This window comes from Mirounga leonina, unplaced genomic scaffold (genome assembly GCF_011800145.1).
Source record: "Mirounga leonina isolate KUSES-001 unplaced genomic scaffold, KU_Mleo_1.0 Mir_101595, whole genome shotgun sequence".
Lineage (NCBI taxonomy): Eukaryota > Metazoa > Chordata > Mammalia > Carnivora > Phocidae > Mirounga > Mirounga leonina.
In genome coordinates this window covers 1-26078 of record NW_023270158.1, presented here as the reverse complement: position 1 = coordinate 26078, position 26078 = coordinate 1, and the positions used below count along the sequence as shown (strand labels likewise).

General features: G+C 53.0%; 1 protein-coding gene and 1 long non-coding RNA gene across 5 annotated transcripts in view; one reads left to right on the top strand and one right to left on the bottom strand.

Moving 5' to 3' along the window:
• Positions 1-25278, top strand: part of GPM6B (glycoprotein M6B) — a 149158-nt gene extending 123880 nt beyond the window's left edge. For all 4 annotated transcript variants that reach the window (XM_034999491.1, XM_034999350.1, XM_034999425.1 and 1 more), the window contains 6 exons: positions 11867-12053; positions 13583-13739; positions 20372-20543; positions 22399-22472; positions 23347-23412; positions 24783-25278. In XM_034999491.1, the coding sequence (XP_034855382.1) occupies positions 11867-12053; positions 13583-13739; positions 20372-20543; positions 22399-22472; positions 23347-23412; positions 24783-24863 (737 nt within the window). In that variant the 3' untranslated portion in view covers positions 24864-25278. The remainder of the gene's footprint in view (positions 1-11866; positions 12054-13582; positions 13740-20371; positions 20544-22398; positions 22473-23346; positions 23413-24782) is intronic.
• Positions 17705-23449, bottom strand: LOC118006791. The gene is made up of 3 exons (XR_004678193.1): positions 23365-23449; positions 22652-22760; positions 17705-19553 (listed from the first exon to the last, which is right to left on the bottom strand). It is a non-coding gene; the product is annotated as an uncharacterized LOC118006791 (long non-coding RNA).
• Positions 25279-26078: the final 800 nt, after the last annotated feature.

Genomic DNA, 26078 nt, shown 5'->3' with positions numbered 1-26078 from the left:
CCCCTGTGGGCAGACTCCTTGGTGCTGGCTGGTTGAAAAAATTCCTGACTGACTGGTTATGACTGCATTTCTGGGAGAGGTTGACACAGCAAATAGATTAGGTGTTAAGCTCCTGGTCTGGGGACTTGGCCTAAGTGACGCCATTTTGGGCCTGCGGTTTTCTTATTAACAGCTGCTTAATGGCTCCAACCCCTGTCTGATTTTCCTGCCTCTGTGGGACACGCCCTGGGCCCTTTGACTAGAACTCTGAAAGGCCCGTTCTGCTCACACCCACTGCCCTCCTGCCTACACAGCCGGGCCAGGTGGGTTTCTTACAAGCACCCCTCGGGCCACGTCACCCGCCCGCTCACAAACCTGCCTCTGTGGCCCCACTGCCTGCCAAGGGAAGCACACAAGCTTTCGGGCTGGGTGGGAGGCCTCCCGCAGGAGGGCGCCCCCGCCTTCCCAGCTTCTCCCCCGACGCTGCCCCGGTGTCTCCATAAACTCGGCCACGTCCCGAACTCTCCCATACGCCCCTCGCCCTGTTGGGCCTGCTCTCCGCCCTACACGCTTGTCCGTCTGTCCGTCTGTCCTAACTGCCAGGGTAGGGACAGATGTCCCTACCTCACTCGCCAGGTCCCTGAGTCTAGTCCCTTCTCTCTTGTGCTTAAATGATTTCTTGTGTGCTTACGTCCCTCACCCCACTCCCAAGCGGGGCCCCCTGCGGGCACCCCCCCCCCGACACGGTGCCTTACACACAGCAGATGGTCAAGGAGGTTGAGTGCTGCTAAAGCTTAATATTGCACGGAGTTCTCAAGGTTCCTGAATACCCTGCCGATCTCCATGCTTTTAAAATCCGTCATCTGAACTTAGAGCTAGCTTCGCCTACTCTCTGTCAGCCTCCCCGACTCACCACTCCCCCGCTCGACCAGGCAAAGAGCGCACACGGTGGCCTTTAGGAAAACCAGAGTCAGTGCCCGCAAAAGGCAAAGACACCAGCAAGTGTGTTTCTTGAACTTGTTCATTCTGAACTTGTGAATATAGCATTACTTTGATGATAATCTTGTACTGCTCATGCCAGATTGCAAATGTTAGAGGCTAATCTATTTTTAAGATTTTCACAACGTGCCGCAAATATGAAAATTTCTTATTTAATAAATTTTAGGACAAGAATTTAAAAGGATCTGTTGAAACGCCATTCCCTTTGCATCGTTAAAAATAGTTTCAGCATTCTTAGCGTTATACCGTTGAACTTTTAGGTCAGTGACTCTAAAGAAGGTCGAGAGAGAATGGAGAAGCAAACCGTCGTTCAAGTGATTTCTCATTTAGCACCTTATCGGGAAGTCCCCCATCCATTGGACTTCATGATACCTTCTTAATGCCTTGTACCAGCGGTTCACAGGCTTTTGGGTGTTAGGTCCCCCACACACTCTTAAAAATAACTGAAGACTCCAAAAAGCTTTTGCTCTTGTGGGTTGTATCTGTAAATATTTTCTACATTAGCAATTATAACAAATTTATTATTAAATAATGCAGTTATTTAAAATTACAATAACAAATCCATTACATGTTAACGTTGTGTTTAGGAAAGGTAACTACTTTTCTTTCTACAGATTTTATTTATTTGACAGAGAGACACAGCGAGAGAGGGAACACAAGCAGGGAAAGTGGGAGAGGGAGAAGCAGGCTTCCCGCGGAGCAGGGAGCCTGATGCGGGGCTCGATCCCAGGACCCCGGGATCATGACCTGAGCCGAAGGCAGGCGCTTAATGACTGAGCCACCCAGGTGCCCCAAGATAACTACTTTTCAAAACAAAATAAAACTTCAGTGAGAAGAATAGTACTGTTTTAGATTTTTGTAAATGCCCTTGATATCTGACTCACTATTAGACAGCTGGGTTCTCTATCTGCCTCTCCATTCATCCACAGGCATCTTGGATAACTAGTTTTGGTTGAGGTGTGTGATAAAAACTTGGTCTCTCACAGATATGTAGTAGGAGAACAGAGGAATGGTTTAATGACCTTTCCATATATTTGTGGAACTCCTGCTTGATAATACATCAAAATTCAACAAGTGGTGGTTTCCTCAAGATTATTTGTGATGTGGACTCTGAAGCCGTACCCATGACCTTTTGTGGACTCTGTTCCGTTCACATCTGTTGCTTTCTATTGCACTTTGATTGGCTCTGTATGCAAGAATGATTTTGCAACTTTACACATCGGTCATGTGGAAAATATTGGTTCTCTGAGTCGCGCAGATCTTCCAAATACTGACATGTTTCATTATACCTTATCAAAAAAGTCCCACTTGTTAATATCACCACCAATTTCATCCAAAAGTCTTTTAAGTGTTGGGAAGCTGGCACTTCCACTGTGGCAGGTAAAAGTTTTCCAAAATCGATGCGCAACCAATACCGTCAATGGTTTTCCAGCTCCCTTGGATCATTTTTGAGAAAATTTCTGCCAGCCACCCAAGTCTTACTGGCTATAGTTCGTCACTAATTCAAGAAAAAGAAAAAAAAATGATCTTCCAAAACAAAAAAAAAGGCGCTAGTTCTGCTCGCGACTCAATCACACTAGAACTTTCTGTTAGGACAGCCATCGCACTTGGGTGTGCAGCAGATGTGCTTTCTGCCTCCCTCCAGTTTCATCACATACTCTTCGAAAGGTGTATACTTCGGGGGGTTGAGATTTGATAAAATTAATCTTTTTTTTTTTAACTGAGTCAAGGACCTTTTAAAGTAAAACTATTTTTAAATCTATTTTTAAGATTTATTTAAAGAGAGAGTGCGAGCGGGGAGAGGGGTAGAGGGAGAGAGAATCTCAGACTCCCTGCTGAGTGTGGAGCCCGCCGTGGGGCTCGATCTCACAATTCTGAGATCATGACCTGAAATCAAGCTGGAAGCTCAACCTGCCGAGCCACCCCGCCGCCCTCCCACCTCTTTGTTCCCTCCGTGAGTGCGGAGTACACTTGCCTGCAGCGGCCTGATCTGTGCTACTCTAGAGCCAGGTTTACTGTGCAAACGTCAGCACGGTAGGAACAGTAACGTCGTAGGGACACATGGTGGCTCAGTCAGTTAAGCATCTGACTTTTGATTTCAGCTCAGGTCGTGATCTCAGAGTTGTGAGATCGAGCCCCGTGTCAGGCTCTGTGCTCAGTGCGGAGTCCGCTTGGGATTCTCTCTCTCGCTCTCCCTCTGCCCCTCCTCCCTGCCCTCTCTCTCTAAAAAAATAAAATAAAATAAATGAATCTTGGAAAAAACCCCAGTAATATCTTAGTGGTATTTATAAAAAGAGTTTTAACCTCGCAGACCTCCTGGAAGAGTCCCCGGTCTCCTGGGACTACCCAGGCCACGGCCCTCGGCCCGTTTCCCTCTTCTGCCCCACTTCCCTCTTCTGCCCCACAGGGCCGGCAGGATAGAACGACCTGGGGGTGGGCGAGAAACTGCAGAAGCACTTCTCTCCCCACACCTGCCTAAACAGAACCTGCATTTTAACGAGATCCCCAGGGAATTTCTAGGCACATTGAAGTTTGAGAAGCGCTGCTGTTTACCAGGGCTCTGCAAACTTTTCCTGTAAGGGGCCAGATGGCAAATATTGGTGGCAACTACTGAGCTCTGCCTTTGCAGCTTGAAAATAGCCACACACAGTACAGAAACTAATGAGCGTGGCTGTGTTCCAATCAAACTTTATTTATGGACACAGAGAGTAGAATCTCATGCACTCACATCATGCAAGAATGAAGTAATGTGAAAGAATATTCTTCTTTGACATTAAAAACCCTTTAGAAATGTAGAAACGCATTATGAGTTTACAGGCCATAGGAAGAGCGGAGCATGGCCCACGGGCCACAGTTTGCTGCCCCCTTCTGTGTAACGATTGTTCTCCAACTTGGATGCTCATTGTGTTCGGTCCTTAAAAAAGGCAGAACCTCTAATTCCCGAGTCCCAGCCCCCGAAATTCTGATTTAATGGATCTGTGGTGAAATCTGGGTATCAGGGCTTGAAAATGCTCTTCAGATAATTCAAATGTGCAGCAGAATTGGAGAACTTCTGTGCTATAATGTTTTTAAAACAAAGTAAAGTTTAAGGTTGGTTGGTTGGTTTTTTAATTGTAGAATTTGACGCAGACCAGGACTGCCCTTGCGACCTTAGGGCGGGCGTTCTCACAATTGGCCCCCTTGACGTTTTGTGCCCTGGCCTCCCTCGTGGGGCTGTGCGCACACGCGCCGTCGGGGGGTGGGGGGGGGGGGGGGGGGGGGGGGGGGGTGGCGCGGTTCCCTGTAGGGTGTCCGGCACCATCCCTGGCTTCTACCTACAACACGACAGTAGCAGAGTCCCAGCTGTGATGACTAAAAGTGTCTTCACTCGCTGCCATCAGCCCCCCGGGGGGCAGAAGCATCCCTGTTTGAAAACCACTGATGGAAACCACGTATCCTTTTTGGCTTACCCTCTCTGGGTTTTTCCACCTCGGTACCACCGATCACTGTGCGGCCTCGCTCCCCAGAGCCGGCAGCAGCCCCTCCCGATGTTGTAACAACCGAAAATCCCTCCAGACATCGCCGAATGGCCCCTGGGCGGCACAGTCACCCCCCGGGGTGAACCGCTGCTCGGTGTCCCTCAGAATCTGGGAGGCCTCGGTTGGCTGACATTCACTTTTGTTTCTTTTAAGTGGGATTCTGTCTGCCTCTGTTTTCCTGGCATCTGTTGTTTCAAAGTTGCAAACCTCGGTTACTTCATTCCTTCTTAATTTTTTGGCTCATTGGAAATCAGTAAAGTAGCAAGGAAGGCTGTGTTTGGGGGGGGGAGGTGGGTAGGGGTGTGTGTGTGTGTACGCGCGCTGAGACAGAGTTCCTGCGTGTGCTTCTCTCTCTCTCTCTCTCTCTCTCTCTCTCTCTCTCTCTCTTTCCCCGGGGAAGAATCTGAGCCCTTGTTCCTGCCGTCCCTCCTCCTGAGCCAGCATTAAATCTGCAGCCAGGATCACAGACAACTCGGGGCAAATCACTGGGCTGTTATGAACTCAGCCATGGCAACGGCCATCCGCAAGCCCGAGGACAAAATGTGTTTTATTCTGTTGTTCTGCACAGAAGGTTCTAGAGATGCTGGAGACAAAATGGCCATTGAGAGTTAGAGGCATTGATGCGTATTTCTTCTCCTTACTATGTGGTTTATATTTAAACTGTCTTAGGCTAATGCACACTGGAGTTTTTGTGTGAATCAAAATCTAAAAATCTCTTTAGCCAGAGACTGGCTAAGTGAAGCCCTAAGACATTCTTAACCTCACAGAGGGTTCTGGGGTTTGGTGAGAGGTACTGACAATTACTCGTAAAATGTACTGGAAATCCTAGCGTTGATTTTTTTTTCTCCCTCTCTGTTGACATGAGTAGATCACAGTCGTCAAGACCTGCTTTCTGTGCCTTTTCAGCTTCATGTGCCTGCGACGCTTCATACTGGGGACAACCCCAGTCCCAGATGCAGTCCCTTTGTCGAGGCGCCCTTCGTGGCACGGGGGAGGGGACCGTGACGTGGGCTTTCTCAGGCCCCAGGCCGGTGCGCCGCGTGAGCCTCTGCCGGACTTCTGAGGTGAGCGGTACTCGCTTGGCCCAGAGAAAGCAGCCCAGGTGCACTCTTTTCGGGACAGCTGAACAACCTGGAACCTCTTGTTCTTCTTCCCTGCAGACCCTGGGACTTGCCATGCATTTGATTGGCAAGTGGCTAGAGTGTTCGGCCAAGCCCAGTGGGCTGCCTCTTAGGGAGAAAACCCCAAACACGGCGTGAGCACAAAAGCGGGCCCTTCAGATGGAGTCAGGGCGCACCCCCCCCACCCCAGGACCGGGAGGATGGCAGATGGGACTGTTGACTAGAAATGGGCTTCTCGAGCTCTGTTGCGCACACATCACCTAGGGGCTTGTGAAAATGCCGACTTTGATTCCGCTGACCCGGGGCGGGGCCCAGGAGTCTGCATTTCTCCCCAGCTCCCTGATGGAGTTGCTGTTGCTCGTCCAAGGACCGTGCTTTGCGAAGCAAAGGGTCTAAGTTGAAAAAACTGACAAATGGTCCACGCGTGTCTTTTCTTGGTCCCTGAACGTTCTTGCTGCTGTCCAGCTTTAACTCGTCGGAGCTACAGAGCCAGGAGGCCAGGTGCCCACCGGAAAGCTTCCCTTGAGATGACATGCGGTCTCCTCAAACTCAGCGTATCTAAAACCGAACTCGTCATCTTTGTTCCCCAAGCCTCGCCCCCTTCCGCTCAAGCCCAGCCCAAGGAACAGCACAACACCCATCCCGTTACACATGCCAGACGTTTAGGAGCCCTCCTTGGTACTCACCCATCCATCCCCAGCCTCACCAGCAAATCCAGACCAAGTTGTGCCCATGTGACATCTTAAACATCTCTCAGACCCATCCATCTCTTTGGCTTCCGCTGCCTTTGCCCGGTCCAGGCTCCTGTCATCTTTCACCTGAATGATTACACTGGGCTCTTAGTCCTCTCCACATCCACTCCGTTCCTGTCACAGCCGCCAGACCGCTCTTATACAACCCCAGTCTGTTCCCTGTGGACAAAAATGCTCCGTGGCGTCACCTGCTTCTGAGGATAAAGTCCAGAATCCTTAACTCAGCCTCGAAAGCCCTCGGTGGTCCAGCTTCCAGTAGATCCCTTGTGCCTGCCTTGTCCTGCCCTCCCTCTGCTCTGTGTTCTGGCTTCTTTCGTGCCTGGGAAAGCACCCTGCTCTTTTCCACCACAGAACTTCCGTTCGTGCTCTTCCTCCTTCCTGGAACCCCTCCCTCACCCATCCTTCTCTCCCTTTACCAAATGAATTCAAATCCATCCTTCATGTTTAAGTTCTGGAAGCTGCCCCTGCACCCCACCGCAAGCCTCCATAAATCTCCATTGTTTGCTCTTCTAGCACCTGGGAAGGAAAGCCATTTGGTTAATGTCCCTTTCCCCCCATAGACTAAACTCCGTTAGACTGGGTGTCGTGCCTCCCTTAGCCCAGCACGGAGTCCCCAGCACCCAGCCCGGTGCCTGGGACCTGGGAGACACTTGGCGAGCACGGAACATGCACTAATGGAATGAAGTAGAATGAAAGAATGGACAGCCATTCCCTCCCTCCCCATGCTGTCATCCACACCCGTGTCTGGGACTCCGCTCGGCCGACAGTCTCGGTGAGATGATGTCCTCTCGGAGACCCCAGTCCCGGAGATGATGATGGGAACGGGGTTATGGGGAGGAGTTTCTCTTGCCTGAGCGGGTACCGAGCTGGGCCTTCACGTGGACCCGTGCTCACTGCTGCCGTGCAACGCGCTTTGGGTCATCTGAGGGGGATTCCTTGGTTCTGGTGAGCGTTCATTTTAGTAACTGCCTCGGAAGCCACGGACGGTTCTTCATGGCCGGACGTCTAATATCTTAAAGACCATTGTTTCCTACTGTTGTCCAGTTCTTCGGGTGTTTCAGGCAGGAGAACAAATCAGGTCCCCGTTATTCCGTCTTGGCCACAAGCCAGGAAGCCCTTGGTGGTTAGGTTTTTATTGTGCTGGAGTTTGGCCGGTCATCAAAGAAAACAGCTAGAGCTGACAGAGTAAAGAGCTGGTGCGATTCTTTCGGGTCGGGGTGCTCCAGTTTGAGCCTCCATGAGGAGCCCCCCCCCCAAGAGGCTTGCTCCGCACAGATTACTGGGTCTGCCCCCCGAGTTTCTGAAGCAGTTGCTCGGGGGGGGGGGGCGGGGATGCAGGGATCTGCATGTTGAGTATGCACAGAGGTGCTGCAGCTCTCTGCGCTCCGTCCTGTCCCGGCTACTCCACGCACCCCTGCAGGCCACAGGTGGCCACGGCCTGTGAACGAAGAGGGAAGACTCTGTCCCAGAAAGACTTTATTTGCAAAAACACGGGCTGTGTTTAGGAGAACCCTGGTTTGGGAGAACCTGGAGCCTTGACAGTGATGGTTGTAAGAGTGGGAGGTTGCTCCTCCCTTCCAGAGGGAAGGGAGAAGTCCTTCTTTCCGGCCCATGGCTGGTCTCCCTATAGGGCCGGGCCACTGTGCTCAGCATGGCAAGGCGAAGGCCGCCTTTCTCGGCCGTATCGCTGACACTGGGAAATGACTCCGAGTGCTCCTGTGGGCACGTCAGGGGAAAAAGCACCCCTCTTGCCTCCCGCCATACACTTATGCTCAAAACTGGCTGCAGAAGCTGCAGGCCCAGTGCAAAAGGAAAATTCACACACCCCTGTTCAAAAAGGATTACGACTGTCAAGACGACAGTAGCAGAGCATTGAGCCAAGCACGGGGCCCCGCGAGAGCACAGGTCGCCTGCCTGGGAGGCTGGCCTGAGCACACGGAACCGTCCTGGCCTCCAGGACCCCTTTGCCACATACGTACCTGCCTGCATTTCCAACGAGAAACGCTGTTAACGTGCGAACACGAACAGTATTGATACCCATAGTTAGAAAGCCCATTCTGGCCCGTTTGGGTTTCTCAAAGATACCTTACATACTTGGCTAGAGAGAGCTTCTAGACTGACCTAGAAGGTCCAGTGGGGGTGATCCATTCATAGAAGATCAGGTAGCCACCACACATGCAATTTTAGCCCCGCAGATCGCTGACCAGGCGAGGTAGAATATAGCTGCGTCCAGCTATATTATTTCCTGCATATTCTTCCCATGTTGTGTTCCAGAAGCTTCTACTCACATTGGCCGGCAGGGTCCATAAGAGTTTTGTCTGGGGGCGCCGGGGTGGCTTAGCCGGTGAAGCGTCTGCCTTCGGCTCAGCTCGTGATCCTGTGGTCCTGGGATCGAGCCCCGCATCGGGCTCCCTGCTCAGTGGGGAGCCTGCTTCTCCCTCTCCCTCTGACCCTCCCCCTGCTTGTGCTTGCCCTCTCTCTTTCTCTGTCAAATAAATCTTTTTTTTTTTTTTTTTAAGTTTTGTCTGTGTGGAACAACAGTGACCGATGTGGTGACTTCTGTTTTGTGTGGGAACCAGTTCCCACAGCTGCAAATAAAATCATTTGCTGCAAACGTAGGAGCACTGGCGTGTGCTGAGAGTATGATTCATTGACGTGATCCCCCAAATTCTCCAGTCCCTGGTTTTCCCTGCTGTTATAAAACTCGACCTCTGCATGGGGTATCTGGAGTCCTCGAGAGCGAGAAATCGGAGGGAAACTTGAGCCTTCCTCTGCTGGTAAATCAGGGACTGGATGGCACCCTGCTTCTAACCCCACTCGTCTTTCTGAGCCAGGGAGCAGCTGTGATCGTTGCTTTGAAAGGAGCAGAATGCTCTAACCCTTTGGATGAAAGACTCTTTGGAAGTGGCAGCTGTGGATTTGGAAGGCCAAGTTCTGTCGTTGAAGGGCAGGTGCACCGCGCCACCCCAGCGCGCCCTCACTCGCGTTGAGGAAGGACGTGGGCTTTCTGAAAGGCGGACGCAGGAAGTAGTGAACCCTGGACCAGCTGATGTGCCCGTGGCAGCCGTGTGCGTAGCCTGCACGCTAGGTCTTTCTGCAGAAGGCCTTTCCCGACTCCTCTCTCGTAGGAATGTATTCCCTCCTGTCCTCCTCTCTCCCTTCCCCTGGCCCACCATCCTCTGGCTCTCCTGCCGTCTAGAACTTGGCCCTTGTCACACAATAGCGATGTGACTTGACTGCCTACAGCTTCAACTGATCTCCTGGAAGGCAAAGAAGACGTCTTCGTTTGTATTTGTATCCCCCGTGCCAGGCACGGTGCTTAGCACCCTGTAGGGCTTCAGAAAGTACCGGGATTCCTGAACTCCGAAGTAAAACTCCCAAGAACCAGCTCACTTTTCAGAAAGTAGAAGAGGTGGCGAGTCAGAAATGTATCTTCCGAAGCCGGGTTCTGTGAGAATAGAATGTTCCCTATTTACTGTCCAGTACGGTGGGCCCTCACACGTGTGGCTGTGGAGCATGGGAAACACGGCTGGTACAACTGAGGAACTGAATTTTTTTATTGGCTACTCTCTCGGACGGCACAGTCCCAAGGCCACACATCGCTGTTCAGTGGGAACCAGTGGTGATCTCGTTAGCCAGGGAAGCAGGCGTTCATCTTGGGCTCCACACCATCCTACAGGCTGAGAATGGGGGAAGGCGTGAACGACACCACAAACGTGGGTCTGCTTGCTCTTCACGTAGTGGGGCACGAGGCTGAGGGTTGTAGTTTCTCTTGCTTTGGCAGTCTGGAGAGAACTTGGGCTTTCAGTGGCCTGCGTCTCCCTGGTCCCCTCCAGCCCCCCATTCCCCAGAAAGCTGTATGACAGGTGGAACTCCATCGTCCTTGTCCCAAATCTCAAGTATCCAAAGCTCTTGAAGGTACTGACTTGCTAGTGAACTTGAACTGTTCTGTGCACTGGTTCCCGTTGTACGTAGTTTCATAAATCCATTTCACAGAGGTTGGTCTCCATGATGACAGCCAGCCATCTTTTGAAATGAACGAAAGCACACTTACTTATGAAGCCTTGACCTTTTTTATTTTCCAGTGAACTGAAGAGAAATCTGGTAATGAGAGTTTATAGTCCTCTCTTGTGGGTTTAGACAAATGCAACTTTTGAATGGGATGCTCCTCAAAATGGCGAAGCCCGTCTCCAGTGCTTTATGCTGGGTAGTCATTCCCTGTCTACTGTAAAGACCATTTGGGGGGAAAAATCAGCTGGCTTAATGTGCTTGCCTTGAAGTAATGAACTGCTCTCGATCGCTGTTAAACATCATAATGCATTCAGGTTCGATTTCCCTGACAAGGCATTTACTTAAAGGGCCTGGATGATATAAACAGGGACGGGAGGTCAGGAGAGGTACCGACATTATCCCGAGGCCACCACTGCTTTAGATGAAACACAAATGTCTCCGAACTGAAAATGTCACCTGGCTCTGTCCCTTGGGGAGAGCTTTATGGACCCCTCCAGTAAAAGTTTATTTTAAAAATGAAGAAAAATCTTCTTCTTAAGATGAACAGTGAATTGTGGCTCTTTCTTCATTTCACTTCATGGATGCTCATTTTGTCTTTGTTTTTTTGTTTTTTGTTTTTTTTTTCTTCTGTTCCTTTTCCTTCAAGTACTTAAATGTCACCCACCAGTTCTGGATTCTTACTCTGAACACATATGTGGGGAAGGAGGCAGGTGGAAGCGTGGGGGGGTGGGGGGAGGAGGAGGAGGAGGAGGAGGAGGAGGAGGAGGAGGAGGAGGAGGGATAATGCACGGCTAGTGTTGCCTGGGCTGGGGAGACATTTTTATTAAAAGATGAGGGGATTTGATGTTGACATGAATGAAACTTGAGTGGACCCACTTGAGTGGATGTTGGTGACTTTGTACTTATAGGGACCAAAAAGACCCATCACCTTTCCAAAATGACCATGTTGGTATTTTTCTGAACCCAGCAACAGTGTAATTACTGTATCTGCTTCTTCTGGTTGCCCAGGAGGTCACAGGCTGGGAGAAAGCCATTGGCTGCTACAGAAATAGAGGTACTTGAAAGCCCCCAAGGTTGAGGTTGGGGGGTCGCTCTTACGTGTGGAACCGCAGCTTCACCGCTGTCCTCTCTGTTGACTTTGTTAGTGGACTGACTGTCCCTCCCAGTCACTCGAGCAGCCCCCCGCCCCCGGCCAGCCCCAGGTCCCTGAGGAAGCCCTAGAATTGCGACTTGCTCCCTGGCTCTCCGCTGCTTGCTCTGCTCCTCACCCCGAGTACATGAAGCTACGTCCCCTCTTGGAGTCCCGGGGTCCCCCCCCAGAATGTGAGCCGAGGACAGCCACCCCACTGGCCCTCGGCATGTCGAGCTTAACCACGGGGCATGAGGGGGGACACGGCAAGAGAGCCCCTCTCTGCGAAGGTGTGGTGTTGATGAAGCCACAGACCCCTTGCCCGTAACCACTGCGTTTTCTCTCCTTCGGGTCCAGGCTGCTTTGAATGCTGTATCAAGTGTCTGGGAGGAGTCCCCTACGCCTCTCTGGTGGCCACCATCCTCTGCTTCTCCGGGGTGGCCCTGTTCTGTGGCTGTGGGCATGTGGCCCTCGCGGGCACTGTGGCGATCCTTGAGCAACACTTCTCCACCAACACCAGTGACCATGCCTTGCTGAGTGAGGTGTAAGTACCTGCTTCCCCGTAGAAATGTATTTGAGATGCGACTACCCCGTGATGTTTTCAGAATGACGAGCGAGCTCTCCTGGCAGAAAAGGGATGCTTTTCGTTAAGGCTTATTTGGATGCAGGTAGAGAAAAATCCCACGAGAGGAGAAAGGAAAGGGCCAAGAAGACAGTGAGTGTTGGGCCCCGGGGGCGTCTGGGGCCTGAGGGAGGGGTCTCCGCAAGTGCCCACAGGGGACGCCACGCCCAGGAGCCGTGCACGTGGGGGCTGGGGCCAGGCGATGGACAGATGCTGCCCGCGATCACGCCGGGAGTGAGTTTGCGTAGCTCCCAGGCAGCAGGCCCCACCCCCAGGGCCCTCGCAGGAAAGGGGACCGGCCCTGGCATGGTGGGGACCCTGGTGAGGGCTTGCCCCAACTCTAAGTCTGCACGAGCAGTGCTCTTACTCCCGCAGTTCGTACTCCAGTGCAGAAAAGGGGGAAATTTCAGGGCTTTAGGCCCGAATCTCTGCCTTCCCATCCTGGAATTCTCAGCAGCAACGCATTCGTTTCCTTCAGATATTCCCCTTTCCTTTGCTTCCTCCAGTTGTCTTTCTCTTTCCCTCACTCCCTGTGTCTCACAGCTTGTAGGTATCTTGTGCTGGTAAGGAACTTCTCTACCAGGCGGAGAAAGGCCTGAATGAATTCTTATCGAACAGTAATGGAATGATGATGCAAGTCCTTAGGGAATTTTCTTCTTCTTTTATCTGTTCGCAAGACATCCAAAGAACTGCGCAGGGGTGGGGGAGGTTGTAAGGAGGATCAGCCAGGGCCAGGGCCTTGCTGAGGGCCAACTGTGTGCAAGGAAGACCAAGAGCTAGCTACCCAAAGCGAACCTGGGCACGGTACACTGATCTACCTAGCTAGGGATCTTGATCACTTCCAGGGACAGGCAGCCCCCCCAAATGCCCGTGCCCATGCTTCCCGGGCGTAACGAGAGTGGCCGTGCAGAGCTTAGCTCCTTAACGAAGCCCTGCGTGCCTACCTAGGGGGTCCCGTCAGAGTATCATTGATCGCTGGGCCCGCTTGGGAGGCGTCCTGCTGTGGCGGGAAGGGCATGCGTCCTTAGAGCAGAGCTCCCATGGCGGCTCTGCCCCTGACTGCGTGCCCTCGGAGGGGAGACTGAGCGTCTCCGTGCCTGGGGTTGCTCGCGTGCAGAAGGAGCATTCTCCCCCTCAGGCTCCAGGACGCGGGTGCGTGTGCAAAGATGACAACCGGGCCTCCGCCCGCCCCTGACCAAGCAGCCTTCTCCCCGGCCCCAGAATGTCGTCCGTCTCAACCCTGGGCCCTCCTCGAAGAAAGGCCCAGGTTGCTGTCGGGTGGCCAGGGGTGCCTGCCCGGGATGCCCCGTGAGCCCGCCGCAGCCATGAGCGGGGTGGGAGGGGTCACGGGACGTGGCTCGGCCTCATGCCCTCCCTCCAGAGGCCCCAAACGTCTTCTCTTCGCCATGTGGTGACTGTCACTTTTCCGGATCTCGTCCTCCTTCCCGCAGAATACAGCTGATGCAGTATGTCATCTACGGGATCGCGTCCTTCTTCTTCCTGTACGGGATCATCCTGTTGGCCGAGGGCTTCTACACCACGAGTGCGGTGAAGGAGCTGCACGGCGAGTTTAAAACCACTGCCTGCGGCCGCTGCATCAGTGCCATGGTGAGTCCGAACCTCTGAGTGGCTGACTTGCAGCCGGAGCCACGCCTCTGGCTCGTCCTTTGCGTTTGGTGAAAGCTAGGAGACCGTCGAGCCCGGATGGAGCGTCCGTGACGCCAGCGTTGTCCCCACAGTGTTGGAGGTGGGAGTATCAAAAGAACCTCCGGCTTATTAGCGGTAGTCAGTTAAAACATCTGCCTGGAGCAGTAAGCATTTCCCTTCGGAATAGGCAGGCAGTAAGGGCGCCGGAGGGTTTTCAAGGAGGAAGGTGGCACTGTGGAAGGGCGTAACTTCCGTGTTGTCCCGGCACCCCCTCGCCTTTGTCTTCGGTTGTGGGTTGCGGCCCTGAAGACGGTGTACTGTGGTGAGCTGTCACAATCCTTCTGGAAGTACCAAGCGCTCTTCCTACTGAGCACCCGGCTGGGGATTTTGCTGGCCGCCGTGGGTGTGGGGGGGGGCTCTTGTCCCCAGGAAGCTCGTGGCCACCTCCAGCCCTTGGGCCCAATCTGGCCTGCCATCTGTTTCCGTGCGGCCCACGAGCCGAGCACGGCTTTGTGTCCGGAGATTGTTGGGGAACGTTATACACGGAAATGAAAGGAAACTCACGTCTGGGCGGCCCCCTCCGCGGGCCGATGCGCCGGCCCCCGTCTGGCCCCCGCGGACCCGCGCTGACCTCGGCAAGGCAGGCCTGTCGGGCGCCGCGTCACGACGGAAACCCGGCGGTGGGTTGAGAGGCCGGGAGAGAGGGGGGGCGTCTGGCGTGGGGCACGTCGAACTGGGGCTCCTAGCGCGCGTTCGCGTCACAGCGAGCGGCCGAGCGGCCGGCGGCGTGGGTCCGGCGTCGGACGGAGTGGTCAGATGTAAGGAAAGCCGTCGGCGCGCCGAGGGAGCGGCACTGGCACGGCGGAGGACAGCCCCGGCGGGCTGCGGGAGGCACGGGGCCCTCTCTCGGCCGGGGGGTGGGGGTGGGGGGGGGCGGAGAGCTGCTCGGCTGGGGGGCGGGCGCACGGGCTGGCCTAAGATGCCAGGAGAGCCCAGCATCCGTGACAGCCCTCCTTAAAGGGGGCACGCAGCTTGCAGCGTGTTTGTGACCGGGTGTGGCCCTGGGACACAGCGCCCAGCAGGCTGCTCAAGGTCGGCCCTGTCTAGCGGGGGTGTGTGTGTGTCCGTGTCCGTGGCAGCTGCTCATCCCCGGAGGGACCCTGGCTCCTGAGGAAACTGCTGAAATGCCCTGTCCCTGCGGCTTCCCCGTCTGGCCCTTGGTTCCGGCTGAGTTTCGGAGCCCTTCGCTAATCGCCTGGGAACAGAAATGCAGACGGCGGCCAAGGGCGGAGAGGCACCGATGCCGCACGCTCGGGAAGGGAGGGCTCGGTGGCAGCCTCGGGGGAAGAGGAACCAGCAGGAGCAGGGCGGCGGCCCGGGGTGCGGGGGTGCGCCCGCGAGCCGGCGGTGTGTCCCAGCTGGAACAGAAGGGTCTAGTGACGAAGGGTGGAAACGACGCCGCTTGGGAGGGGGAGAGAGACCAGATCAGCAAAGGCCTTGGGTGCCAGGCTAGGAATCCAAGCGCCGACGCTGAACGGGGCGTGCTCGCATCCCGTACACGAAGGATGGGGTGGGGGGTGTTAGGAGGGAAGGTCAGCCAGACGGGGGCGGGCGCAAGGCTCCTGTAGCAGAGCGCAGAGCGGGGAACACGGTCCGAGTGGAGCCGAGCTGGCCGCTAGGATGGCAGTGGGACTAATGAGCTCGAGAGGACGGGATGAGCGGCCCGTCTCCGGCTGGGCCGTGTCAAGGCGGCTGTGTGCGCTTCCAGTGTTTCACCGTCGCTGGGGGCTCTGCGGGGGGGGGGGGGGGGTACGAAGAGCGTCACCGAGAAACCTGGGCTGGGGTTTCTGGGAACACTCGGGCTGGAAATGACAGAGACTTGTGGTGGGTACGGACAAGGTGACAGAGAGCTTTGTGGAGGAAAGAGCCCTGGGGCACAGCCGGTCTCCCAGGAAGACCCAAGAAAAGGAGGCCTCATGGGGGAACTAAGAAACAGCCAGACATGGAAGGACTGTCCCGGGGTTCAAGGAAGGGGCCAAGGACATGCCCCCCCCCCCCCAAGGATGCAAATAATTTGATATAGCCTTGGCTATCTCCATGTCACTCTTGGTATGAATGCCCACCTCCCTGTCATCTGAACCTCCAGGCAACAGCAAGTGGCACCTCTGGGGCTGGCATCTCTGACCCGATGAGCTCTGGAAATTTCTCTGGCAAGCCCCTCTCCTTCTGCCCAGGCTCCGCCCTCCGGCAGGCTCCCACACTGCCCGTCCTATGCTCCATCAGGGGCTGGGCCAGTGCTTAGTTCCCACAGCACGACTCCGACCAGCCTGTAACTGTGACAGTCTTCCTGAGGGCAGGGCCGCCAGCTGGGATGCACACGTGGACAACGCTCCTGCGGGAGGCCGGGGCCTAGACAACCCCCCCCCCCCCCCAGGCTCCGGAGCCTCTCTGTGCCCTGTGACTCACATCAGTGAGGTCTTGCACCATGGCCAGGCACTGCTCTGTGTCGCAGTCCTGGTTGGCATCAGCCAGGGGACATGGCGCTGTGTGGGGCCGGGTGGCACCATGTGAGCTCACCTGAATGACAGCATGTGGGACTTCAGAATGGTGCCGTCGGGCTTTCGGCCTTGGCGGGGCCCCTGCAGGGTCCGTGCGGGGGTCCCCATACATCCATGCTCTCCAGAGTGGCACTGGCGGGACGAACCGTGTGCTCCTAAAACTACCTACGGCAGTGAGGCCCCCGCTCACTTGTTTAACCATTTAGTTCTTGGGTGATGGGAACCCCTCCGATTCCACATCCCCTGTTGGATTGTCATTTCAGTTTGGCTTTTTAAGGTGAAGTCCACAGAACAAGGGAGTAAATGAGTTTAAAACTCACAGTGCAAGCTCTACCTCGATAAAGCTGTTATTTAAAGAAAAAAGATGTGACTACTCTTCAACTTGGGGGAGTGCTTACTTTGGGTAGGAAGCAACTGTAGGAGGAAAGAGAGAAGTCAGGGAAAGAGCAGCAGAAAGTAGATGTGTGTGGGGGACCTCGGGCTGCTTCCCCCACCTCAGTCAAGGGGGCCCGTTTCTGCCCGGACTCAGGGCACACCTGCCTGGTGTTGAACATTTTGAGGATGGAGTCTTCGCGAAGTCACTCAACAAAGGCGGCCGAGGGACTGAGGTGGCCCTGATCCCTTGGCAGCCCGTGTAAGCAACTGAAGCCAGAGCCGAGGCGCTCGAATCCCAGAAAAGGAAACTTGAGAACCAGCCAGTAGGCCTTCCCAAATAAGACGGCTGCTTCAGTTAGAGCCTGTTACATAGGGTCTGAGCTGGGCTTCCGGGTCTGCTAGCCGGCGTCCCTGGGGCCCCTCGCACTACTTTCAAGCTGGTGCTGCCCCACTGCAATGGAGTGTATGCCCAAAGACATCTTCACAGTTCGTGAAACATTTTAACGTGCCTCAGTTTACCTCGTACCAGGCGTTAAATAGGGGGATGGTAGAGAGTGCCAGAAGCTCGTGCCAGGTGGCTAGGCGGGAGAGCACCTGGGCCTGTGCTTGGAGTGGTTCTTGTGGACGAGGCACGAGTGTGCATGGGGGCTTCTGGCCCAACATGTCAGGCTCGAAGCCCCCCCCCCCCCCCCGCCACTGCCCACCAGCATAGCTTTTACCTCTTTTACATGTTCAATTTTATTGAAGAAAAGCTCTGTTCCCAAAAAGTTGAAAAGCCACGCTGGGTACCTTGAACACGGGTTGGCTTCATACAGGCATCCCTCGCGTTATTGGACTTCATTACACACGGAAGGGTTGCGGCAATCCTGTGCCCAGCAGGTCTGTCGGCGCCATTTTTCCCAAAGTACTTGCCTGTTTCGTGTCTGTCACATTTTGGTAATTCTTACAACATTTCAACCTGTTCCGTTATTCTGTGTGTCGTGGTGATCAGTGCTTTGGGGTGCCCCAAACCGCACATATGTAAGCTGGCAAACTTCACTAATACATGCTGCATGTGGTCTGCCTGCTCCCCAGACTGGCCATTCCCCCCACCCCCATCTTCCTCCCTATTCCCTGAGACACCAAAGTATTGAAATCAGGCCAATTACTAACCCTACAATGGCCTCTAAGTGTTCAAGGGGAAGGAAGAGTGACGCGTCTCTCACTTTCAACCAAAAGCCAGAAGTGACCAAGCTTAGTGAGGAAGGTAGGTCGAGAGCCCAGATAGGCCGAAAGCTAGGCTTCTTGTGCCAAACAGCCAAGGAGTGAATGCCCAGGAAAGTTCTTAAAGGAAATGAAAGGTGTTAGTCCAGTGAACACACAAGTGATAAGAGACAGTTGTAGTGCTCTGGACGGAAGGGCAAACCAGCTGGAACGTTCCTTTAAGTCAAAGCCTAATGCACAGTAAGGCCCTAACTCTCTTCAGTTCTGTGAAGGCTGAGAGAGGTGAGGAAGCTGCAGAAGGAAAGTCTGAAGCTAGCAGAGGTTGGTTCATAAGGTTTAAGGAAAGAAGCCGACTCCATAACATCAGAGTGCAAAGTGAAGCAGCACGTGCTGATGGAGAAGCTGCAGCAAGTGATCCAGAGGATCCGGCTCAGATTTCCCATGTAGAAGAAACAGCCTTCTACTGGAAGAAGATGCCCCTTAGGACTTTCACAGCTAGAGAGGAGAAGTCAGTGCCTGGTTTTAAAGTTGCAAAGGGCAGGCTGAGTCTCTTGTTAGCAGCTGGTGCCTAAAAGGGCTACTGCTAAAGCAGCAGTGCCAGTACCGGAGAGGATTACGTCCATTTCGGAAAGAAGTTCTCTGGGTAAAGTGCCCTCGACCAGCACGGCGTGCTGCAGAGCAATCCTGAGTGAAGGGAAGAGTCGGCGGTGCAACGAACTTCATTGCTGATCAGCCAGCAGCCAGCATTAAGCCCAGACCCTCCACCAGCTGGAAGACTGACTCACTCAAAGCTCAGATGATGGTCAGCAGTTTTTAGCACTAAAGTATATTTTCTTGAAGGTCGGGACCTTGTCTTTTCTGGACCTAATGCTCTTGCACACTTAACAGACTACAGTACAATGAGAACTTTGCACTGGGAAACCCCCAAATTAATTTGACTCGCTTTCTTGTGATGGTCTGGAACCAAACCGCAGTATCTCGGAGGTATGACTGGACCTTCAAGGGAACCATGGAACAGACCTGCCTTGGAGCATGTTAGGAAGTCGGAGGTGACCGGGGAGCCCTGACGACAGCTGGGGCAGACGTGCTCCCAACAGAAAGCTGCGTGAGCCCTGTCCACCCGGGACAGCGGAGCTGCCCTTGGTTCACCAGCAGGCCTGGTGCTCACCGGTCCCTGATGCGAAGCTGCTGCTGGGCGGCGCACTCAGGAAGCGCCTGTGAAGGCCTCGGGCCGCCAGGCCAGGAATGGTCCGCAGGGGGCGCTCTCCACAGGCCTGCCCTGCGGAGCCCTGACCACCGCTAGAAGGCAATGTTCACGTCTTTGTGGAGTTACTAAGAAGAAAGGATTCCTTTGAAGGGTGGGTAAGAAAACCCAGCCTAGTCTGGAGCAGCCCATCCATAAGCGCAGGGGCAACAGGGAGTGAGAAACGGCTGAAATCGGCTTCTTTGAATGTCTTTAGAAATGCAAACGCTTCTGTAAGTATGAATGCCCTTGCAATAAAAGCAAAAGCACTGACCGACTACAGCCGGGCGGCCGGGGGCGGCCTGTGTGAGCCCGCCCCCCAGGCGGACCGGAGACCCTCCAGCTCTTCCTTGCAGTAGGGAAAGTGAGACGGAGTCTGCAGGTCTTCAGCACCGCCTGAAAAAAACAAAAGCCAAATTAGATTTCCAGCGTGTCGCCCACAAGCTCTGTGGGTGCATGTTCTGAAACTATGAGTACCATGACATGCCGTTTTGGGAACAGCCTTTCCACGTTCTGTGCACACTGGCAGTCAAGGCAGGTTAGGAAGTAAAGCGAAGCCAGAGGATGCCATTCTTCCTGAGGCTGGCCATGGCCCCGTGTGCGGAACAGGATGAAGAGCGGCCGTGTGCACAGAGCTGCTGTGAATCTTCCAGACGAGAAACGGGAGAGGGAGATGGGAATTGTATCTGACACTGTGCCTTCAGCTTGTGTTCAGGGCTATTTTAGACTGCTACCTAATGCGTTCAGTGATTTCTTGGGACTGGGAAACCAGGGAAGTTCCTTTTGAGAAAGGGCTTCCTGTTGCACTTGTAACTGTACCACGCGCACGTCGTATAGAGTAAAGGCCCGTGAAAGCAGCCCGCCACTCGGCACGGTAAGTATGGGAAAGAGCGGCAGGGAGGCGACCACCACGACTTCGCTCTGCAACCTTGGACCAGGGAGATCACGGCTGGGGGAGCCAGCTCCTGAGAGGGGGACTGCACAAAGTCCCTGAGGTGGCTTTGGGCAGTCACATTCTCCATCGTGCAGCTCGGCCCCGGCCCAGCCCTCGCTTCTCCTCTCCCTGGTCACTTTGCCAGTCGCTCTGGTGGCCCAGGCGGTGCCGGGAATGCAGGCCACGGGTTCAGTGTCCAGCCAGAGCTGTGGAAGCATTTTGTCCCCAGGTGCTGCACCCTGCTCCCCTTGGTGATGATTCTTTCTCCTTCTCGGCTCAGTTCGTGTTCCTCACCTACGTGCTGGGAGTGGCCTGGCTGGGCGTGTTTGGCTTCTCCGCCGTGCCCGTGTTTATGTTCTACAACATCTGGTCAACTTGTGAGGTCATCAAGTCACCCCAGACCAACGGCACGGCCGCTGTGGAGCAGATCTGCGTGGATATCCGACAATATGGTACCGTCTCCTTTCGTTGCCCTGCTGAACCTCTACCCTCTTGGTGCAGTTGTCTGCACCTTAGGGATTACATGGGTGGCTTTTTTAATCATTGTGATCGCTGTCATACGTTCTTCTGTTGGAATAGTACATACTCTTAACGTATGCTCTGTTTTCTGGAGGGAAAGATCACTTAGGCTCTTAGTTGTAATGCAAATTTTGGTTGCATTTTCAAGTATGTAGTAAAGGAAACTTTTTGTACTGTATTATTATCAAGGAGCAGTGCATTATAACCAGACTTCTGGACATCAAAAGATTACAGATTTTTTTTTTCAATTTCTTTTCAGTTTTGTACCATTCAACTCTTTATCCAAAATATTGTATATACACTGTAGTCCAATTAATTTCCATGTCCCACTCTTCAAATCCGGTCTTTTAAAATGACCAACTGCTTAAACTTCATCTGTCCTGGAAACCACAACAAAATCCAGACATATTTTAAAGTCATCAGACTGAACTCTATAAAAGCCGACTGTTGGAAACCCCTTCAAACCTATTTTCTAATGAATGGGATACTCGCAATAGGCAGCTAACGTTGGTTCATTTTGACAAGCCACAGAAGGGGCCATTGCTCCTCCTGCCAATTAAACGGAGAGGCAGCCTCCTAAGTAAGGAGTTTAATGAGTGCTTCTCGCCAAGATGCTAGGGAATCGTGTTCCTGGCAGAAACAGCGAGGCGGGGGGTGGAAAGAACTTTTCATTAAAATTAAAGACAAGATTTCTCGGGAGAGAGGACTATTTCATTTGTGATTCTTGTTTTTCCCATGTGGCTTGGCTTCAACGTCTTCTCTTACAACCTAATGAGAGACTTGCCCAGGACTGCCCATTGGAGTACTGTTTTCTCATAAAGAGCAAGATTCAGCCTCACTGGTGGTTTGAAAAAGATGATTTTTTAAAGTATTTGTAAATATCTAGATGTATATAATTTCCTTATTAAATATTTTCACTAAACACTTTTAGCTATCAGTGATCCTAGTTTTAAGTGTTCTATATTTGAAATCACTGGTTTCACTGACCCCATGAGGACTTGTCATTTCCCATTCTCCTAAAGCATCTCTTGGCCCATGTAAGGGACTTTTTTTAAGATTTATTTGGCAGAGAGAGGGAGGCACAGTGAGAAACAGGCTTCCTGCCGAGCAGGGAGCCCGATGCGGGGTTCGATCCCAGGACCCTGGGATCATGACCTGAGCTGAAGGCAGACGCCCAACAACTGAGCCACCCAGGCGCCCCGGGGATAAGGGACTTTTTAAAGAAAGCCTTCCTTACCTCCGGGGAGAAGAGTAACTCGAGCTGTGTTTAATCTTTAAAAGCACACACCTACTACATGGTGACATGGAGAACAGCAACCCGGTGGGCCATGGCGTGGTAGAGAGGAGTCAGGGTTCCAGTGGGAGACACGGGGTAGGGGGGATGGACTCCAGAGTGTTTCCCTTTTTAAATTTCCAATTGGATTTTCAATCCCAATGAAAATGAATATAAAGGGCCTACAAAATCCAAATTACCTATAGACTCCCCATTTCGGGACTTTAGTAGGAAGTCCACAGACTGGGAAATGCTGTGTGGGGGGGGGGGGGGGTTCTACACCTTTAATTTTTACAAATAAAGCGAGCACAATTGGTAGGGAAAACAAATCCGGTCTTAAGGCTCTTATGGACTAGTTGACTTTGCTCTCGTGCTGCTAAGGAGGACTTCTTACTGGTTCTAAACAGCCTGGTCTGCAGAGGGCAGAGCTGTCAAGTGTGGATGAGGACCAGCGAGAGCACGGGGCACTGTGGGGGCCGCTAATAACTAACATTCTGTTGGGATTCACTTCACAGGTATCATTCCTTGGAATGCTTTCCCTGGGAAAATCTGTGGCTCCGCCCTTGAGAACATCTGCAACACCAATGAGGTAAATAAACCCTTCACCTCTCAGGGCCTGGACACGGTCCCCTGGCAAAGCAGGCTGAGGAAAGGGCCCTCTGAGGTAGAAAGAACAGGAGATGGTGCAAATGCTAGTAAGGGAGGCTTTTCTTTGCAGACTTTTTAGATCAAACAGTCTGTCTTTACCCACATTCATGCATTTTTTACCTAGAAAATGCCCCCTTTCCCATGGTCCAGCCGGTTCAGTGAGGATCCTTAGCACTCAGAGAGCTTTCTCCTTGGGTGATAATTTGAGAGTGGTCCTAGTCTCATCCATCTGAAAATACATGTAGATTCTTTTTCACCTTCACATAGCTTTTCAAAGTAGGACTTTTATCACAGAACAAATGCAGGTTCATTTTCATGGAAAAAGATCCCCTTGAATTTGTATAGAAGCCCAGTTTCTCTAAATCTAATCACAGTTGATCACTGCTTCACTCTTAACTAGCAGAATATCCTAACCCACTTTGGTTTGAAATCAGACCTTAGACTATTCTTTAGGCCTTGGTTTGTAACTGTTCATAAAAGAACATTTTTTTTAAGTGCACCAGTGGGAGCTTGCATACTTAAGAGAATCCGAGCCTGCTTTGGGAAAGCAGTGAGTTACTGAAATGTCAGCCAGTTTGCATATCCGTACCAGGGCCTGGTTCCAAGCAGGGGCTCCCAAAGGTGACGGCACAGAGCAGTCAGTGAGGAGAATTATCCTCACGGCGGAGGCCTGGCTACGTCCAGCCCGGGCATCAGGAAGCTTTAGAAGTGCCCCCGTCAGGGGCAGGCGGTGGGCAGCCGGGGCGTGCACACAGGACGGGGGGACGCCCGTTCCTTCCACAGCCAACGCTCACCTGTGCCCGGTTCTTCCCTAGTTCTACATGTCCTACCACCTGTTCATCGTGGCCTGCGCCGGAGCTGGTGCCACTGTCGTCGCCCTGGTGAGTAGCAACGGCCCTGGGCCCGGCCTAGCGCAGCTCCCCGCTCGAGGCTCCAGCGCCAGATTTGCCTTCCGGCCATACGGTCCGGAGCGCAGCCCTGGCTCCGTCTGGGCTGGAGCGCAGGCAGTCCCGGTTGCCTGTCTGGGCCCGGAGGGATCTGGATTCTGTGGGAAGAAGAGAGGGCAGCTGAAGCTGGGCCGCCCATTACCCAGGCCTGGCCTAGGCCAGGGGTGCATATTCCGCCCTGACTTGCAGGACTTGGGTCACTGACAGCTACTCGTGGGAGGCATTACCCATTTCTTTGGCAAGAAATCTTAATTTCCAAGTGGAAATATGTACTTATACACCTACATACCTCTACGGTTGAGCTTGTTCTATAAAGCCTCCTGCAACCCTGAGCCACTGTTTCTAGAGGGAAACACAGGGTTCATTTTCGGCCAGCACCTGGCCACACCATTTGTTGTCAAACGGAACAACACCTAACCTTGCTTCATGTGGTTTTGTTCAAAGACATCGTATTGAGTAGAGACCACAGCTGTATTCCCAGCGAACTCCCGGTCTCAGCACTGTAGCAGCTCCGACCTGAATGAAGCCCCGTGGCCCCTCCGAGCCTTCTTGCTCTCTGGAGGCTGTCGAGAGCCCTTCATTCAGCACTACGGTTAGGAAACATCACAAAACGCCGTAGCACTAACTCGTCCGCACCAAGGCTGCTCGGCTACAGTCCGAGACAAGCAAGCAGCGTGGTGCCTTGGTTGACCGCAGCTGGGAGACCAAACCTCTGCCCCACTCTGCGTGTCCCCCAGTGACCATGGCCGTGCCATAAGCAGTGATGGTCGCACGAAGGGAAATGGGCGCACAGGGAAGCCACAGCTAACGAGGAGCACCTGTAAAGGGCCCCGGGATTCTGTGGGCCTCCGCGTGTACAGCTAGAAGTCGGGAGGGCTCGGTTTGGGATTTCGAGAGCTCCAGGATTGGCAGACCCAGAGGGAAATGGCATGAGCTTGGATAAGGTCCCTCCGTACTCGGCCCTGCAGAGAACGGCCCGTGCCATGCCGGCGGCGACCTGTGTGCTTGCTGAGCTAGGGGCCGGCCGAGGAGGCAGGCTGAGGCAGGCTGGGGCAGACCAGGGGCCAGGGGGCCTGGAGCTTCATGGCTCAGGCTGCTGCCCCGGCGCTCTGATTCTTTCAACACCTCCAAGTCTTCGTAATAAACGGCCTGAGGGCAGAGGCCAGGATTAGCAGCGTGTACGTGAAGTGAGAGGAAGTCGGTGTGCTACATAGGAACCCCTTCTGGGTGATAATAAACGGGAAAGCAGCCACGCTGGGGGGACTGCCTGTATCTTACTGTCGTGTTCTGTTCTCTTCCACCAGCTGATCTACATGATGGCTACTACCTATAACTATGCCGTCTTGAAGTTTAAGAGTCGGGAAGATTGCTGCACTAAATTCTAAATTGCTTAAGGCCAACAAGGAGCTGTAGGGAGCTCTCCTCGGTAGCCTGAAATCTCCCTGACGCCCCAGACTAAAGCCGAGTCTAGGTTGCTGCAGTTTGGTGACAGTAATTTGTAAATAGCTTTAGTCTACTCATTTTGCATTGTAGCCTAATTAGATGCCTTACCCTGAGTGAATTACAGAATGATGAGATCTGGCTATTTCCACGTTGTGAAAAGAATTCAGTTATGTACTGACCTTGGTGAGCATCCGTTAAAAAAACATAATTCTCTTGAACTTTGAGCAGTTTCTCTAAATGAAGTGTTAAAACTTTGTAATACCTGCCTTGTCCGTTATTGTTGCTTGCTTGATAACCAATACCAGTGCTGGAGAGATGGCAGAGAGATGCGTTTTCATCTGGATTTTTTTTGTTTTCTTAGACTCTGGAAAAAAGGCAAACAAACATATTTTAAATTTGACTAAAACTTTTTTTTTCTGATTACATGGCTCACTACCAAATACATGCCCCTCCAATTAGCCTGCCAGCTAGAGGACAATGTGAAGACTAAAGGGCACCCCGTTACCTTCTGTGAGACCAGGATCTGTACGTGGGGTGTGTGTTCTCTCTGCACCACCCAGTCACCCCTTACCTGGTGGTGTTGTGTTCCCGGTGCGGAGCCCCTGATTCCTCATAGCCAGGTCTCACACCGCACATCAGATTCTGAGGGGAAGAGAAATTGTGCCTGGATCTGAAAGTCTCAAATATGTTGAAAAGGAAATAGGAGGAACTGGAGATGTAGATTTTGGAGGAAAATGAGTGGGCAAGAAGTGTTGGCCGCCCCCACTGTAAAGAAGGATTTGTACATTTGGGACCTGCACTCATGGCAGTCTTAGAACGAAAACTGGAGGTGCGCCCCTAAGCACATGCTCACACGGATTGCAGGCTGTGCTTAGAGGTCTTAATTTTCCCATGTTAACTGTGTAGTTGATGAGTTACTCAAAATAAGTATCATTCACTTGTAGGCCTTTGGGGAACTGATTTTTATCCACAGAGAGGGAAGACCTTTGCCCTGCACTGATTTTTAAAAAAGCACACCAGGTGTTTCTGAACGTCTATGTTAGTTGTTAAAATTACTCCCAAAAGGGGGGGGGGGGGGAGAAGAATAAAAACCACTCTCTCCTATTTCATTTTTGCTTTTTCTTAACAATAACTTTGGCCATTTTTTTCAGTTCATC